The sequence below is a fragment of the Sinohyriopsis cumingii genome, chromosome 1, assembly GCF_028554795.1.
Source record: "Sinohyriopsis cumingii isolate HCF-2022 chromosome 1, ASM2855479v2, whole genome shotgun sequence".
In the NCBI taxonomy this organism is placed as follows: Eukaryota; Metazoa; Mollusca; class Bivalvia; order Unionida; family Unionidae; genus Sinohyriopsis; species Sinohyriopsis cumingii.
The window spans coordinates 69,863,765-69,879,250 of NC_142961.1; the positions used below are offsets into that span (position 1 = coordinate 69,863,765).

At 36.8% G+C, this 15,486-nt stretch overlaps 1 protein-coding gene across 4 annotated transcripts in view; it reads right to left on the reverse strand.

Moving 5' to 3' along the window:
• Positions 1-15,486, reverse strand: part of LOC149807080 (neuroglian-like) — a 94,672-nt gene that overhangs the window by 13,986 nt on the left and 65,200 nt on the right. For all 4 annotated transcript variants that reach the window (XM_089961634.1, XM_089961643.1, XM_089961619.1 and 1 more), the window contains 3 exons: positions 12,203-12,334; positions 8,797-8,955; positions 1,321-1,434 (listed from right to left, as the gene is read on the reverse strand). In XM_089961634.1, coding sequence (XP_089817760.1) covers positions 1,340-1,434; positions 8,797-8,955; positions 12,203-12,334 — 386 coding nt within the window. In that variant the 3' untranslated portion in view covers positions 1,321-1,339. The remainder of the gene's footprint in view (positions 1-1,320; positions 1,435-8,796; positions 8,956-12,202; positions 12,335-15,486) is intronic.

Genomic DNA, 15,486 nt, shown 5'->3' on the forward strand with positions numbered 1-15,486 from the left:
CCAATTCTGTTGAAATTCCATTTCATTTTGCTCTTTTTTATCAAAGGTTTATACCTATGCATGTAAACAAGGTTTATACCTACACATGAAAACAAGTGTTTATCTTCAATATAATCCTCTTACTTCATGAAATTTCAGTCAGGGATGGACATTACAGTTTATTTCCTCAGAAAATATTTGTTTCAAATTAATAAACAAGTAGTAGTGATGAATAGTGCTTTTTCCCATTTTGCCTATTTGGGTCCTTCATAACTTTCATAACCTCTTATGTCCATTACTTTTTAGGTGATTTTTATGCCATCTGCATAACCCATGCATATTTAAGAATTTTTGTCACTTTTTGGGGCTCTTGGGGTACTGATTATACAGCCATGACTGGTTACATGGCAGCATAACTCAAATTGTTAAACATGCATGGGTCACACATGGCATAGTGATTGCCTAAAAAGTCATGGGGGTGGGTAAAGTCTATGATTTGCTATTGGGGACCCAAACAGGCTTAAAAGTGACAAAAGCCCTAGTTTGCTACTACTCCAGTACTAAAATATTTAAGACTTGTTGTTTTATTTTCATTATATGCTAATAACAATAAAACGAAAGAGAGAAATAATTACTTTTATTTTTGTTGTTTTACTATTTTCTTTTAACTCATTAACCCTTGGAGGTTTTTGTAATTTTCACCTTAAATGCAAGTAGGAAGCACATTTTGGGGAATATTTCTGAATACATCCTAATACATCGACTTCCAATAGATTTTCCATTAGGCTAATGCCTAGTTGTGTTAGAAACATCATTTTCCATTGGTTATTTTGCTCCTGCACGAGCAGAAGGGTAAAAGTTGGAGGTTTTTTTTAATTTTTTTTGCTGAATGGACCAATCATTTTTGCATCGAGACCACTGTTTATTCCAAATGCCCACTTTGATGCTACAGAGCTCAGCAGTAGGCTACTACCTATTGCCATGTAAATGCAGCACCAGGGGTTAATGAGGTAACTAAGGGTCTTACTTAGTTTGTCCGCATTATAGGTGTATACTTTTAAGAAACTCATCTTAAGCAAAACAATACTTGTCACATATGGAAAACTCATACATCAGTGTAAAGATAACAAATGTAGCTATTCACTGAATATGAACAAACAGATGTAAATTTAGAAAAAAATGGCAGTTTTTTTGGTCATTTACTTTGTTTTGCATCAAAATTTTATTCATTGATTATGGGTAAAACCACAGAAAAAAATATATGTAGATTGGTATTATCTTGTAGAAAAAAGCACCAAATTGGTTAAAATATATAACAAATTATTAGAAAATGTCACTTACATTTTTATAAATTGTCCCTTTACTGTGCAACAGTCATGATGAACATCAACACTGCTGATCCAATGACTAAGAGTGGCATTGGTAAAGCTGTTGGACCATGGATTACACCAGAACCTAGAGAAAACATTGCTGTACTTTAATTATTTTGAGATCTGAAAGAAACACTCAATTAAATAAATATGACTTTTCTGATTTCATTTCATTATTGACATACAGCATTTGCAATTTTGTGGGACAAATAATATTTAAAACAAAATAGGGCAAATTTTTTGGCACATGGAAACTGGAGTCAAGGCTTGTGATTTTTATCTAAACTCACCAGCCCTTGGCCCATGTCATGTTCTTGGGCACTAATAGTCCAGCAACAACTGTCTTTGGCATTCCTAGGCTACCATCATATTTCAACCAGCTTATGTCATTGGAACTTGAAAAGGCATCCATTTACTTGTGTCAGAATTTGATTCCATTAGGAAATAGACATCAGTGGAAGAATATTCAGACTAAAACAAGTAGACTCAATCTGCAGAAAAGTGGCAGTATGGGCCACTTATGGGCCTATTGTTTAAAGTTTGGCCTCTAGTTGCCCTGTCAGTTGAACGAGAAAAACGCTACACAATTCCCACATTCTCCTTGGTAGCCACCACAGCATCCACATTCTGCTAGGTAAGTAATACAGAAAAATGGGGGGGGGTCCTGCTGACCTAGCTCCCTGTATGAGCTAGGTGAGTGAGTCCCCCATGGATCTATAGTAATATGGGGTTCTTGGTTCTGGCTCACTTTTGTGACTGATGGGGGTTGGATCACTATGTTTTTTGTTACTGTGTCCGTGTGAGTGTGTGAATGCCATCTCATGAGTATTTTTTATCGTCAAAGCATCACAGTCCTTTTTTATGGATAAGTACTGTGTATATTTTATGTGAATGGAGTGTTCTCATGGAGTAGTAGCACAGATGACCTTGTAATGATTGTCTGTAGTGATTGATGGTGGCCATGTGACCAGTGACTGGTTTTTCGACACTTTGGGTTTTTTCATGACAGTATCAACATCGAGTGTGATGCAGTAGATATTAGATCTAAATCTGATGAACTCCATGATGGTATCCCATGAGTTTCATCTTTGAACTTTCCAAGTGTCTTTTTATTATCATTGCAGTGGACTGGGTTGTCTCATGGATAATCACTGAGATTGAACCATTCTTGGTGTTGATACATGTCTGTAGATGTCGTCGGTGTGAATTTTGTACATAAGTGAGCCTGTATCAGTCATGAGCAGCATGGCTTTGTCTCCATACAGTTTTTTGATGAAGTTGTGAAACTGGTAGATGAGCATTTTGGAGAGATCAAGGACAGCCATGCCGACATAGATGGGTTTGTCCAGACTGAGATGGGTTTTTCTGGATTTGACAGCGACGAGTTCATTGAATATTTTCATGTGTAAAAAGGCATCATTGGCAACACAAGTTTATCTCATCGTTCCACATCAATGATGATTTCTATTTTCTTTCGGTGTCTGATGTTTTCCATTGTGTTGTCCAAACACGCTGTTCATGAGTTATGAGAAATTTTTACCCACTGTTCATGAGTTAGGAGAAATTGTTACCCAAGTCTATAGTGGCTTTGGCTTGTTGTGTCATGTTGAAGTTGATCTAGATTTTCATCCAAGGTGACTGACAAAACTTGAGTGCGTGATGAACTTGATCAAGAATGAGTCCATGCTGGAAAGTTTGTTCGAGCAGTCGATGCTGTAACCTGTATTTGGTTTAGTTTGTGAGATTGGGTATAAGTTTTTCACCTTAGTTTCTCCAAGTCTGAAATCTTATTTGTTCACTCAAGTTGTTGTTGAGAAATCATGTCATTGGTGACGAAGTGTTGTTCAGTGCAGAACGGATAATCGTTGTGATGTTGTGGATAAATGAGATCAACTTCGACAAAATATCCCCATCTGTCACCATATCCAGCTTTTGTTTCATCAAAAATTTGCTGTCCGGTGATCCACGAAAAATCTCCAATGGGAAGTGGTTGTGACATAGCCCATCAAATAGAGATTGTTCATATTGAGGGAGATGATGTACATGGATGGCTTAATGGGATCATACAATGACATGTATTTGTGGTTGGCAATGGCATGTTTTTTGGTGATGATGGATATTCCACTGCAAATCATTTACTCAATGAATATGAACATATCAGGATTGGTAGAGTTCGAGTTAGACTTGACTAGTCTTGAGGAGTGCAACCCATGAGAAACCTGGCACTGAGTGGATCAAGTCAGTAGTGATCCAAGCACATTTGTCTGAAATGGTCGAGCACATCTGCAAACAGGAGTACATCCATTTTGATATACACATCATGATACTCTCCAAGAGTTTGGCATCCAGAGGCATTCCACACATCACTCGCTTGCTGATATTCATAGTCAGTGATTTCGGAGAGATGTAATTGTGAGTAGAAGGCATCTTTTGCAGCAGTGATGTTTGATCGTATCTCGACCATGCATTGATGTACTTGTAAGGATAAGTTCCATTTTTCATTTTTCAGGATAGTATTATTCATCGAGATGAGTAAAGGTTGGGCATGTTTTAGCAAGTTCGTCCAGTGTTCCCTTCATGAACTGGAAGATATCGATGAATCAAAAAGGTCCAATTGAGAACATGTAGTCTTTTCAAAATTGTTTGGGATGCATTTGATTTGTGTTCCAACATCAGCAAGAAGTTGTTTGATGTGTGGATGACTGAGTGCAGTGATGATGTAATGTCCATCGTACCCTTGTAGATTATGAGCGATCACCGGTATGAAGTCTGGATCTTTGAAACGTAGATTGTAATTATCATGAGTGGCTCCTTGACATTGACTGGTGACATGGCAATGATCTCTGCCTTCTTTATCATGTGGCATAAAGTACTCCTCACAGATATGGTATTGCTGCACTGATTTGTGCTGTAGCAGCTGTAACAGTGTGAGTGGAATCATCAGTGTTGCATTTTTTCGGATATCTGCTGATGATATGGCAAGGACAAATATGCATGGGACGTATTTTTGTTCCAGTTTAGTGAAAGATTGGTCTGGTATGGGTGATAGTCCCTGTACTTTTTCAAGGATTGCTTCCGAGTCAAAGACGATATGAAACGTCTTTCCATATTTTCTGTAGTGGTTTTCAAACTTTAGTATAGTGGCATTTGAATGGTTAGTAGTTATTGACAGTATCCCGATGTGACGTGGTCATGTAATTTTTGCTGTTAAGAAAAGCATTGTAAGGAACGATAACAGAAATATCCACCGATGGTTTTTATGGTATCAAAATATGGCTTGTACTTGGAGACACAATCAGCATTGTCCTCTGCTGGATGTAACATAGAAAGGATCACCCACATGAGACAGAAGTAATCATTGTTTTTGACATTAATTGCTTTCATGGCCATAATCTGTTTTGGAAGTGGCACGTATTTACTTCCATGCATCAGTGTGAATTTGGAAGTTTGAAATGAGACAGAATTGACTCTGGCAAATACCCATGCTGATCCTGACTCTGACTCCTGATAATCTTCAATGCGACATTGGATAAACGACCATGCCATGTCAATGATGATGCTATAATCATCACGGCAATAAACAATCAGCAATTTTGATTTGATGCATGCATCAATACTCTTTTTCTTTCTTGCACAAAATGAACATTCAGAGTTACTCCAAGTTTCATGGCCATGTGTATTCATAGTTCTACATTAACGGTAGGTTTAAGAATGCGCTATATACATTTTTTTTATCAACTGCTTGTTGAAGCATGTGCTGATTATCATAAATGAATCCTTATGCTTATTAATCCATATGCTTTTTAATCCTTATGCTTATTAATCCTTATTCTTATTAATCCTTATGCTTATTAATCCATATGCTTTTTAATCCTTATGCTTATTAATCCTTATTCTTATTAATCCTTATGCTTATTAATCCATATGCTTTTTAATCCTTATGCTTATTAATCCTTATGCATTAATCCTTATTCTTATTAATCCTTATGCTTATTAATCCATATGCTTTTTCAGACTGTCTCCATGGAGGAAACTTTGCTGCGGTCATCATTGATGACTGAATTAGCGTTGCTGATGAATGGCTTGTTTATTGATTTGGTAGTTTTTCATCGACGTGAAATCACCTCAATTGATTCATGATCTTGTGCTGAAGTAGAAAGAGTTTCTGAGGGTTTAGCAATTTTTCCAGTAAGTGCTTTGTACTTGTCTCACATTTGCTTCATGTACTGCTGCGTGGTAATGATTTCTCATTCCGACAGCACTTTGTACTCATTGACGAGTTTATGACATGCAGTGCTTCTTAGCATCGCCTGTATGGCTCATCTGACTCATTCGATCAATGTGTGCAATTTAGAGATAAGACCTGATGGATAGCAAACAAAAAGAGACGAGATAAAAAAGTGGAGAAGATAGAGACAAATGCTTTATTGTCCCTGTATCATTTTAATGAGTTCTTCTTGAGGCATGCAAGATATGCAGTGCTTGAAAATCAGATCTTTATCATAGATGATGCGGAGCATGCCATTGTCATAGAGTTCCTTCTGCTGTACCACTGTTAACAGCATGAGATCATTGCATATCTTGACCACCTTAATGAGTGCAAGTGCCATGCCAATGTCTAAGTTGAGATGGAATGCATTCACGATGGCATCCATGAGATCTTTGTGATTTTCAATGATGATGTGAGATACTGGGTGTCATCAACTGGCCCATGGTTAACTCTGTTGACTGCATCAGCCATTGCTCTATTTTAAGACAATGATAATTTTAAGAGCTTTTTAAGATATTTTTCACTAATAAACAGTATGCAGTGCTGTCTGATCAGATCCTCGTTGTAAAAGATCTTAACAATGCTATTTCTGGAAAAATCACCAGGTTGTTCTCACTCCCTGTGTTTTCATCAGCGCCAGTTAGAGTATCACAGGAATGTTATTTTGAACATCATTTTGATGTCTTTATTGAGCACTTTTGGATTGTGCAATAGATCACATTGGTGACAAATTCCTCGTTAGTGTTAAAAGCATAGTTGCTATAGTCAGACATTTTCTATATATCACTAAATATAATAATCCATGACATACTTTTTATCATAATATTCCTTGAATTAGCTCAGCGACATCAACCCACACTGGTTGCCAATCATGTCTTCAATTAGACCAGCAAGTTGGTGTCAAATGACTCGACGACCAAGTACAAGTATGTCAAGTACCAGGACATGAACATCACCAACCTCAAGTAAAAAGTCAGCAGAAGATCTTTTGGAACTGATGTTTCTGGCAGAAGAATTGCATAAACCAACAAGAAAGCATTTTTCATGATGCTGAGTCATCGCAGTCATGGCCAATGATATATGGTTGGCAGATCTCTTCAACATGAGAGATTACAGCACAAACAATGATAATTTCAAATATCTCATGAAGGTTATTGATGTGTTCAGCAAATACACATAAGTAGTTCCTCTGAAAAACAAAACAGGAAATTCTAGCGCTTAAGCATTTGATAGTGTTGTAGGTGTACAAAAGCCCAATAAACTATGGGCAAATAATGGTAGTGAATTTTATAGCAAAACCATCTCAGACTACCTTAAATAAAACAATATTGACTTGTAAAGCACACACAATACAATCAGCAAATGCTTTATTTTTTAGATCCAAATTCAAAGTAGGTGACCATGTCAGAATCAGTAATAAAAAAAACACCTTCAAAAGGAATACATCCCTAACTGGACCAAAGAAGTCTTTGTCACCAATACCATTAAAAAACCATCCCAGTCCTGTACATGTTTAGATTCCTTAGAAGAGTCCATCCAAGGATCCTTTTACTAGCAGGAATTACAAAAAAACAAGCAAGACCTGTTCAGAGTCAAAAATATCATCTCCAACAAAGGTAAAAGAATCTCTCATCAAATGGTTTGGTTATCCTGAACAAACAATGCAGCTTGTGGAGTCCCACAGCATCTTTGATGCCATTGTCTCATAAAATGTCAAGGCCTCTGAAATAATCTTATCATACTCCTCACCTATGCTGTTCCCAGAGGCCATCTTACATTTTGCCGCATGCTTGGGAAGACCCATCCTCTCAAATATATGCTTGAACACATACTCAAATTTTATAAATTTCACAGTCCACCAACTGTACTCAAGTCACTCTATTCAGCCAATAAGTTGAACTCAGATCTCGCTGTGGCAATGACAAACTAAAACATTTTAACTTATTCTTTATGTTAAATCTGCTGATTATACCACTGTACTGGATGCTGATGACTATGACTGTGCCTCACCCACTCCTCATTTTTGTACTCGTCATTTCTCTCCTCACAATACATCATCTCAGGAACATAACTCTGATCCTTACACGCATACACTATAGCCTCATCCACATACTTCAACCACTCCTTGGACTCCTCTTCACTTTAATTTCACTATCGGACTGCAAACCTCACCACTAGATAACATGGAAGAGACATCTTTGCTATACAACAAACACATCACTAATACATCACGATGCACACAAAAAATGTGGTCCAGATACACCATCATTCAGGGACAGTGGTAGACCACCTCTTCTCATGAGATGGCATTCACACTCACACATGGACAAAGCAACAAAAAAAACATAGTGAACCAGAACCCTCATCATCGATCACAAAAGTAAGCCAGAACCAAGAACCCCATAGTAGTATAGATCCATGGGAGCTAGGTGAGTCAGAACCCCCATTACCTACACTACTTAGCCACCACAGCTTCCACATTCTGTTAGGTAAGAAGGGAACTTGAAATACATGCCAATATATAAAGTAAGAGACAAAACCTTTGATGCCTGCAACTGTGTGTATAGAAAGGCATTAAACATGTTGATTATAAATGGATTGATTATGGACCATAGATCAACCAATTATTCTAAATATTGGTCAACTTATAAAATCATTAAAATTCACTTGTTAAGTGAGGTTGTTTGTATGCACAATTTGTTTGCTTCAAACCTATGCCAGCTTGACTTATTTCATGATCTCTCTCACTTCTGAATGAAGTCCAATAACTTTAAATCCACTGATATGATTTCCCAATCTATGGATTCACATACAACCCACCTCTGCGTCTTTGTATGATTTCATTTTGGATATGAATAATATTGAGGGAGTGGAAACTGGTATTTTGTCTTAATTAAAGCAAGGGACACAACTTGCATGATATATTTATTGCAAAGATTGACAAAATTTGGCACTGAAAAATGACAAGATGCAGAAAAATCCAGAATGTAATTTTTCAGGTATTAATGTCTTGTTATGAAAAAAAAAAATACATTCATGATGCCAATCAATGAGGCATCATCAGACACCATCTTGACAATATGCAAGGCTACAATGGCCTGTAGGAATCTCTCTCTCTCTCTCTCTCTCTCTCTCTAGCATAAAATAATAACATTAGAAGCAAGATAAACAGCCTACCCAATACATTTAAGTAGACATCTGCAAATAGAGAGCCATGTCTGTTGCTGACATTACACTGTATGTTCATGTGATAATCTGGTGTCAGATTCATAAAGGTTATGTTATTATTTGATTTCTGGAAACGTTGATTGCCAAATATTCTTGTATCTGTCACAGCTGCAAAAAAGGAAAGAACAGTGTTAATTTTTTTCATTCCTGTAAAAAAGTCAAAGCTTAATATATTCAAAACAAAAATAGAACCATAAAATATACATAGGTTTTTAAATGTAAACTGCAATCTTTTATCTGGTCCTAGATTTTTCTTGCAGTACCTATCAGAAGTGATTTTTATTTGACTTGTTCTCAAACTATCCAACTTAAGATTGCAAGTCATTACCTTTGAATCTGAAGCAAGTATGTCTGAATAATGAATCTCTATCACACCTAAGTTAAAATGACAATGGATGAATTCATTATAACATATTCATAAGCATTAAAAGTGCACTGATTACCTTTCCTTGATTACCATGGTCATACATTAATATAGTACATCCCATTGAAGGGGGGGGGGAGAGATAAAGATATTGTGAAATAATGGTTCATGTCATTAGGATTACGTATTCACCAAGACCAAACAATTCTTTGAGAGTAATTGTGTCTCTCCAATAGTTTTGGTCCTACCATATCCATATTTCCTTGCCTATGATGGAATTAGGAAACTTGTTCTGGATTATCTTCCATGCTGAGTTTACCAATGACAAAATTAGAATTCTTTGCCTAAAGTATGTACTGTATCTAACACTAAGATTAATAATATTCATAGCACATATAGTCCTGAAAAGGAACCTGTGACAGCATGTTTTCTTAACTTTGAATATTTGTATTACTTAAAACATTAAATCACCATGAAGCTGCAAATGCAAAGGATCACTGAAAAGGGATCATCATTCAGAGTGCAACTGTCAGCAAAGTATTCTGCGAAATGTTGCTGAAATTTAGAGATGTTTTTCCATCTCCGAGAAGCCAGTGTTACTGGATTGATGGATGTAAAGACAGAAAGATGAACAGACAATAGTGTTGTTCAGCATATGATGGAATATTTAGAACTGCCAACCATAACAAGACCTTCCAAGTAAGGCAGTCAATATTTTTTGTCTGAAGTAAGACCAATTTTCAGTCAAGGTGTAACAAAATATCATCCACTGCCATTGTGTATTGGATAACAATAAAGTTCTAAAGTGTGATTGGACGGAGCAAAGGCAACATTACATTTAAAAAGTTCTAAAGTGTGATTGGATGGAGCAAAGACAACATTACATTTAAAAAGTTCTAAAGTGTGATTAGATGGAGCAAAGACAACATTACATTTAAAAAGTTCTAAAGTTTGATTGGATGGAGCAAAGACAACATTACATTTAAAAAGTTTTAAAGTGTGATTAGATGGAGCAAGGACAACATTACATTTAAAAAGTTCTAAAGTGTGACTGGACGGAGCAAAGACAACATTACATTTAAAAAGTTCTAAAGTGTGATTGGATGGAGTAAAGGCAACATTACATTTAAAAAGTTCTAAAGTGTGATTGGATGGAGCAAAGACAACATTACATTTAAAAAGTTCTAAAGTGTGACTGGACGAGCAAAGACAACATTACATTTAAAAAGTTCTAAAGTGTGATTGGATGGAGTAAAGGCAACATTACATTTAAAAAGTTCTAAAGTGTGATTGGATGGAGCAAAGACAACATTACATTTAAAAAGTTCTAAAGTGTGATTAGATGGAGCAAGGACAACATTACATTTAAAAAGTTCTAAAGTGTGACTGGACGGAGCAAAGACAACATTACATTTAAAAAGTTCTAAAGTGTGATTGGATGGAGTAAAGGCAACATTACATTTAAAAAGTTCTAAAGTGTGATTGGATGGAGCAAAGACAACATTACATTTAAAAAGTTCTAAAGTGTGATTGGATGGAGCAAAGACAACATTACATTTAAAAAGTTCTAAAGTGTGATTGGATGGAGTAAAGGCAACATTACATTTAAAAAGTTCTAAAGTGTGATTGGATGGAACAAAGACAACATTACATTTAAAAAGTTCTAAAGTGTGATTGGATGGAGTAAAGGCAACATTACATTTAAAAAGTTCTAAAGTGTGATTGGATGGAGCAAAGACAACATTACATTTAAAAAGTTCTAAAGTGTGACTGGACGAGCAAAGGCAACATTACATTTAAAAAGTTCTAAAGTGTGATTGGATGGAGCAAAGACAACATTACATTTAAAAAGTTCTAAAGTGTGACTGGACGGAGCAAAGACAACATTACATTTAAAAAGTTCTAAAGTGTGATTGGATGGAGTAAAGGCAACATTACATTTAAAAAGTTCTAAAGTGTGATTGGATGGAGCAAAGACAACATTACATTTAAAAAGTTCTAAAGTGTGATTAGATGGAGCAAAGACAACATTACATTTAAAAAGAAACTCCATCATGTACTCTTAACACCTTAATGATGTTCAGTCAAAATCAGAAACTGCAAAGCCGATGGAAGTCAATGGTTTCTTATTAAAGCTCTCATACTGGCATAATCCCTGTATTTTTGGTTGTTTTTTTTCTTCTAAATAGTAATTTCACATGCACGTGGTAATCGTCTTTCCTGCTGAAAGGAATACTCATATTGACGCAATATGCTGTCCAATAAATGTACCTGGAAAAATTGTCACTTTTCCTGGGATTTTTCTCCAAAAATCTAAATTGTTCTTTTTATACTTCTGTACTGATTGGTTTAACTTTATAAGAGACTGATTATCCATTTTGTTGTCAATGCATTTTTGTCTGTTAGACAACACTTCAAGATTATGCTGTAATAAAAAGTTTGATCATGTAGGTGTTTTGCATGAAAACTCTTGATAGATTAAGGTGTCAGAAATACTCCAATAAAGTAAATCTGGTTTTCTGATCCAGTTCCAGTGAACCTAACATGAAAACCAGGATGTAAACCAAACCTGGACAAAGCAAATATCCAGATTTGATTCAAACAATCATATTTTCATATTTGTTGTTATTATTTAGTAAGTCAATAAATTAAGTCAAATTGTAAGTGGGAATAGTGATAAACACTTACAAAGAACACCACTGATCTGCCAAATGTACTCATGAATGCTCACCCTGCAACTGAACACCACTGATGTACCAAAAGTATTCATTAACATTCACCCTGCAATAAAAACACCACTGACATACCAAATGTACTCATGAATACTCACGCTGCAATCAAACACCATTTATGTACCAAAAGTATTCATTAATACTCACCCTGCCATCAAACACCATTTATGTACCAAAAGTATTCATTAATACTCACCCTGCAATCAAACACCATTGACGTACCCCCACTGATGCGCCAAAAGTACTCATGAACACTCACCATTCAATCGAACACCATTGATGTACCAAGTGTGTTCAGGATGAGGAACCCCTTTGGCAATACAAATAAATGATGCACTCTCTCCACTTCCCACTTCTGCATTCACTGGTTCATTTACCCATATTGGTGCAGCTGGAAGTAAATTACATCAAGATTCTATGTACCCATATATACACACTTATAAGTTGTGTCCAACTGCAAATCCCAGATCTGCCATCACATAATGCACCAGCAGATCTGCGTCTTTGCAGTTTCTGAGGAGTAATCATTTGAAAAAGTAAAATAGATCCTGATTTGCTGTCACATTATGTGACAGTATATCAGAGTCTATGTTGTTTACATTTGGATGACTTATAAGTATATATGGTATAGCAAACTTCACATAGTAAACTGATAATCAAAATTGCAAATTAAAAGCATGAGTTCAATTTCCCTGCAAAATGAAAGTTCATGAACATATGCAGTAAAAGCCTTATGCCCTAAGCTATTTGTTTGTTATTCTATACAATCATTTACTCTAAGTCATTCCCCCATAACTCTCGCGGAGGTGGAATTGCTGTCATCACAAAGAACTCCATGATCAAACGTCTTAATGACACCACAACATTCAATTTTGACCACACATCATTTGAACTAGTCCAAACCACACTCACACTGGAGCAAAGGTCAGTCCATTTTTTCTGCCTATACCACCCTCCTCCTTGTAGAAAAAACAAGCTGGCTGACTCTCTCTTTTTGGAGCAGGTTCTGAATTCCCTGGACTATGGAAATTTGATAGGTGGCGACCTGATTATTCTTGGAGATTTCAACTTTCACTTTGACTGTCCCGGAAACCCAAATACATCAAAACTCATAGATTCCATTAATGTTTTCAACCTCAAACAGTCAGTTAACCAACCCACCCATAAACATGGTCACATTTTAGACTGGATTCTTCATAGACCTGATGATAACATTCTACAGTCCTCCCTGGTATCCCATGACCTTGCATCAGATCACATCTGCACTATATGCCATCTTGACATATCAGCCCCTAACCCTCCACCTTTATCTTCTACTAACATAAACCTCTGTATGATAAATAGAACCAAACTAATGCGTGACATCCAAGCTAACCTAACAACTTGTTTACCTCCTACAGCAGAACAACTCGATAACTGCCTATGTTCATTGCTTGACAAACATGCTCCAGCTACCAAGTACAGAGTATCAATTCAAAAGTGTTCTCAATGGTATAGCAGTGTTAGGGACCAGCTTCGCACTGCTAAAAGAGACTGCCATAAAGCTGAGAGGCTTTGGCTTTCCGCCAGACTCACTATTCATAAGCAAATCTATGAAGCCATTAAGAAGAATGTCACAAATATAGTCCATGCAGCGAAATCAGCCCACTACACTACTAAGATCATGGAAAGTCCCAGCTGCAAAGAGTTCTTCGAGATTACTAACAAGCTAATGTCAAGGAACAAATCTACACCACTTCCAACTACCTTCTCTCCAGTCGACCTTCCGGACATGTTAGCAAATTTCTTCCGTAACAAAGTACAAACCATTAGAGATCAGCATGACACCACAATTTCAATTGGCTCATCATCACCATACAGTTGGGATACAGAATTTGAGTGGCAACCATTAGCAGCATTTGAACCTGTCTCTATGGATTTCTTATGTACAATCCTGATGAAGAGTGCACCAAAGTCATGTGAACTTGATCCAATTCCAATATCACTGCTGCCTGAGTGCTTAGATCCAGTATTGCCTTCACTAACTGATGTTATTAATACCTCTCTCTCATCCAGGGAATACCCATCATTTTTCAAAACTGCCATTGTAAAGCCTCTGCTGAAGAAACCAACACTAGACCATAATGATAAGAATTACCACCCAGTTTCTAATCCCCCATTCATATAAAAAAAATCTTAGAAAAGGTTGTTCTATCCCAGCTTGTATCTCATCTGAATTCAAACAGTCTTTTTAGCAATGTACAGTCTGCATATCGCCCTTGCCACAGTACTGAAACTACTCTTCTAAAAGTAGTTAATGACATTCTCTCTGCGTTGGATAGCTGAAAGACTACAGTCCTCACCCTCCTTGATTTGTCTGCAGCATTTGACACAATAGACCATGATATATTACTTCACCGTCTCCAGCATGCATTTGGCATTCATGATACAGCCTTACTGTGGTTCAAGTCCTACTTGGTCAACAGGACACAAATTGTGTCTGCAAATGGAATACACTCCAGCCCAGTTGATCTATGTTGTGGTGTTCCACAGGGGTCTGTTCTTGGACCTGTTCTGTTCATTCTGTACACTCAGTCACTCTCAAGTGTCATAGATCATCATCCAGTGTCTCACCAATTGTACGCTGATGACACCCAAATATACAAATCTAGCCGCCCAACTGAAGTTGATGCTACCATCCAAGGTATAGAGAGGTGCATTTCTGATGTGAAATCATGGATGACATGTAACAAGCTGCAGATGAATGATGATAAAACTGAGGCCATTCTGATCACAACACAAAGTCTTTCTCATTCACATCCTTTACCTCAAACAATAAATATCAGCAACACCAACATTAAATTCACACAATCAGTACAAAACCTAGGTGTTACTCTGGACAGTATTCTCACATTGCACCAACATGTCATGAACATATGCAAGGTTGCATATCTTGAGCTAAGATGCATCAGCTCAGTTCGCAAATATCTTTCAGTTGATGCCACTAAACACTTGTGTGTTCATTAGTACTTTCAAGACTGGACTATTGTAACTCAATTTTGTCTGGTTCATCTCAATATCTGCTCCAGAAACTTCAAAAAGTTCAAAACACAGCTGCTTGGATCATACTTAGAGTACCACGATCAGAGCACACCTCCCTGCTGTTCTGTACCCTACACTGGCTATCCATTCGATCCAGAATCAAACATAAAATTTGTTCTCTGTGCTACGTTTCACTGTCGGACTCTAGTCCAACATACCTATCCAACCTCACCAATGTATACACACCAGCAAGATACTTACACTCCTCTTCTGACAATCACATACTCATTATTCCCACTATGAAAACAAAGTCATATGGACAGCGTTCTTTTGCATACCAGGGCCCAACAACGTGGAATGAATTGCCCACTGAATTGAGACACAAAGACACAGTGATCACAGTCAAGAGGGCTCTCAAAACTCACTTATTTCGACTGCAAGAACAAACTTAAAGACCTAATAATGTTTCCTACCTTAAATATTCTCAGCATGTTTTTTTAATGTTTTCTAATTTCATGGTGT